General features: G+C 41.9%; 1 protein-coding gene across 1 annotated transcript; it reads right to left on the bottom strand.

The window, feature by feature from the left end:
- Window positions 1-533: 533 nt before the first annotated feature.
- Window positions 534-2671, bottom strand: LOC125128847 (olfactory receptor 10J5). The gene has a single exon (XM_047782992.1). It carries the CDS (start codon window positions 1937-1939, stop codon window positions 1010-1012), a length of 930 nt encoding a protein of 309 aa, XP_047638948.1. The 5' UTR covers window positions 1940-2671; the 3' UTR covers window positions 534-1009.
- Window positions 2672-3707: the final 1036 nt, after the last annotated feature.

Raw genomic sequence — 3707 nt, 5'->3', positions numbered from 1 at the left:
GGGAGTATGTGAAAAATACGTGTTTCCATATCAGTGTCTACTGGGACTTCCAGCTCTGTCTCAGAGTAGAGATAAGCAAAAAATATTCCCACAGTCTTCATTGAGGAAGTGAAACACTATAGGATGGTTACACTTATTTTGATATAAATTAGTACTGGGAGAAGGAGGAAGCCTGCACTATTTGCTGAGAGAAGGGAATTCGGGGCATTTGCCTTAGAGGCTGGGATTAGTAGGGCCAATATCTAAGACAACTTGTTCAATGCCACTGCAGCTATGACACATAACTTTAAAATCTGAAAGGCCTAGTCAACCTTCTCTTTATAAAGAGAAGAGGCTTTATAAAAAATGCATCTGGATAAAAGCGCAGTTACAGAGAACAGCCACCAATAGGTTCTCTCCCAGCTTAGCCTCTAGGGAACAAGAGAGATTTTTGCCTTGATTGCAAAGAAGGAAGGGCTACAAGTAGAAATATACTAGCGAAGGAGCTAACATGGTTGGATAGTGAAAGAAGTGACTTTTTTTTTTTTTTTTTGCTGAGGCTGTTCATTTTTCAATCAGCAAGAACTAAGAAAACCCTTTCTGAAATGACTGTTAAGGGGCAAGTGATTTAACTCCTAAGAATGAAAGCCATCCTCAAGCTGTCTCTGCTGCTTAATTTCCTAAGACTTCTTCCACATCTCCTTACAGACTGGGTCAAGGACTTGACTGTGTGAAAGGAGCCAGGTAAAGTGAGGGCCAAAAGAGGTTTCCAAACAGAACACCTCAGGCATAGAAACAAGCAGTCTTAATCTGTCTTTGAATGATTCTTGTACCTGGTAACAAAATTCACCAGAGCAAAAAACCTTGCTTTCTGCCTTTCCCCTAGAGCATGAGAAAGAAAAGCATTTCAACTCTTTGACATTATTCTCCACAAACATTGTATTTGATGAACTTGTGTTATCGTGGCATGTTTGTGAGCAGACACACATTACACCAGGCTAAAGGTCTCCTGACAAAATGATTCAATCTGTTAAGAAATGTTTCTGCTCACAGCTCTACGTAGGGCATCCTTGACCTCCTTGTTTCTCAGACTGTAAACAACAGGGTTCAGCAGGGGAGTGATGATGGTGTAGGTCACTGAGAGAAGAAGATCTTTTTCTATTGCATTTTCTGACTTGGGCTTGAGGTAGGCAATGGAGGCACAGCCATAGTGGACAATGACCACAGTGAGGTGAGAGGCACAGGTGGCAAAGGTCTTCTTCCGGCCCTTAGCTGAGGGTATCTTAAGAATGGAGGAGATAACAAAGATATAGGAGATGAAGATCAGCCCTACAGGCACAAAAATGACAAATGAACTTACACCATAATTGATTATCTCATTGACAGTGGTATCAATGCAAGAAAGTTTCATGACTGGGTAAATGTCACAGAAGAAGTGGTCCACCATGGAGCCACAGAAAGGCAAATGGAACATGGCTGTTACATGGAGAACTGCCATAACCAGACCGGTGCCAAAGGACCCACATACCAACCCAGCACACATTCCTTTGCTCATGATGACTGTGTACCTCAAGGGCTTGCAAATGGCCACATAGCGGTCATAGCCCATCACTGTGAGCAAGAAGCAATTATTAGTGGCCAAGACCACAAAAAAGAACATCTGGGTTGCACAGCCTGCCAAGGAGATAGGCTGGTTATGAAAAATGAGACCAGAAAGCATTCGTGGGACAATGGCCAGGGTGTACACGGTCTCTGAACTAGCTAGCATGCTCAGGAAAAAGTACATGGGAGTGTGGAGATGATGGTCGATGCAGATGACAGTTACAATGGTGATGTTCCCTGCCAGAACTAAAATGTACATGGTGAGGAAAACCACAAAAAGAGTTATCTGATGCTTTCCAAAGATAGAGAATCCCAGGAAGATGAATTCTGCCATTTCTGTGAAGTTCTTTCTCTGCATTTTGCTGTATCAGTGTCTGAAAGCAAGAAAAGGAGTCAGTCATCAAGGGAAAACCTCTCATCTGCAGCTGGACTTTATAACAAGGGACAATGATAGCTGGACTGAGAGTGTGAGCCCAATTCCCTCCTTTGTGACCAGCAAGCTCAAGTGTATGGCCCTTGCACAGGAAGAGAGAAAACTACTTGTGCCTTTTGGGGTCTTACATATGTGAACATTATCATTCTGGCGCCAACTTACGTCCTGTGCATGAAGATGACTTCTGAGCAAAAGCTCACCTCACACACACCATACCGATGTTAGGAAGGGGAACAGAGCAGCAAGGAAAAAGTCATGCCCTGTGTCCCAATCAGTAATGATAGCTACCACTCAAAACAAACTATCAACAAGGGGCTTACTAAGATGGCACCTGTCAGGAAAATGATAAAGATGAGCGTTTCACGGAGCAGTGATGTAGCAGAAGGAAGACAAACGTCAAGACAACAAACTTTGAGAAGCAATGACTGAATTTGGTGACAGGTCCACCAAGAAGTTTTACATTGTATTTCAGTTGAGTTCTCAATCTAGAAACCTTATTTCAGAGACAATGTGGTCCAAACATGTCATCATACCCTCAAACACACAGAACAACTTCTGCTATGATCACTCCACTGAAACTGTTCACTCAGGGTCCTGCCACCATAATCTTTTTTGCTGACTCCAGGGGTCCTTTTAAGAATAAAGCCAGAAAGAGTCAGGTAATTGAAAGGACATTGTTTAGCTTCCACTGTAATAGGAAAAGGTTAGGACAATTCAATGTATGGACAAGGGAATGTAAGCAAGAGAGTTGGGAGAAGAGAAGAAAGGAGGCTGCCAGCTACTTGGAGCTGAACCGGCTTATTGATTTTTAAAAATCTGGTGAACACAGAATTTGATAATAAGAAATAGGGTCCACCAGTCCCCTCTGTCAAAAAGCAAGGATACACAGCCTGCGTGGAGAGAATACATGTGATTCTGTGGTTCTCTCCAGAGACCATTCCATTGTTCTCTTTCCAATTTCAGAATTACTGAAACAGGCTTCCTCTCCCAACCCACTTAATTCTCTGAAAGTTGACTCCATCATGGTCACTCTCACAAAATCATTCTCTCAAATGTCACCAAAGAAGTCTCCATTGCTAACAGTGTCAGACTTTGCTTTTTCCTCTTTTTCTTGTCCTTCTGCAATTCATTTTATACTCCTGAAAACTCTGCCTCCTGGAAACATTCTCTGACCTTGGTTTCCATGACACCACACTGGTTTTCTCTCTTCTCAGCACTCGTTTAGTTCTTTTCCATGAAGCTGCTCATTCCGCCTATATTAAAATTGTAAATACTGCTCTCTGGTCAATCCTTGGCCCTTGCTTTCTTCTCTTCACACTCCTCTCAATTTTTTCAGTTATAATTTCTATCTTAATTGTTCTCAAATCTCCATTTCCACCATCAGTCTTTGTCCTATGTCTATGACACACCTTCCTCTGGATTTCTCTACTTGTGAGTCTTGCCAAAATAACAAATTTTCTATTTTCAAAAGCAAACTAGACCTCTCACCCTCTTATATTTGGAAAAGGTCCCCATCTCAACTTTTCTGCCTTCCTTGATAACCTTATTATTTCAGTCAATCAAAATCAGAATTGTGGAGCCACAATCTACCTTATCATCACATTCAGTGGATTTTTTTTCCTTAATGTCTCATGTTTCTTCCAATTTCTGGACTCACAATAACCCACACAAGACTAGGATACCAGATTCTCTA

Source organism: Phacochoerus africanus, chromosome 6 (assembly GCF_016906955.1).
Source record: "Phacochoerus africanus isolate WHEZ1 chromosome 6, ROS_Pafr_v1, whole genome shotgun sequence".
Taxonomy (NCBI): domain Eukaryota; kingdom Metazoa; phylum Chordata; class Mammalia; order Artiodactyla; family Suidae; genus Phacochoerus; species Phacochoerus africanus.
Note: the sequence above shows the minus strand (reverse complement) of the source record. Positions and strands in the feature narration are given on the sequence as shown.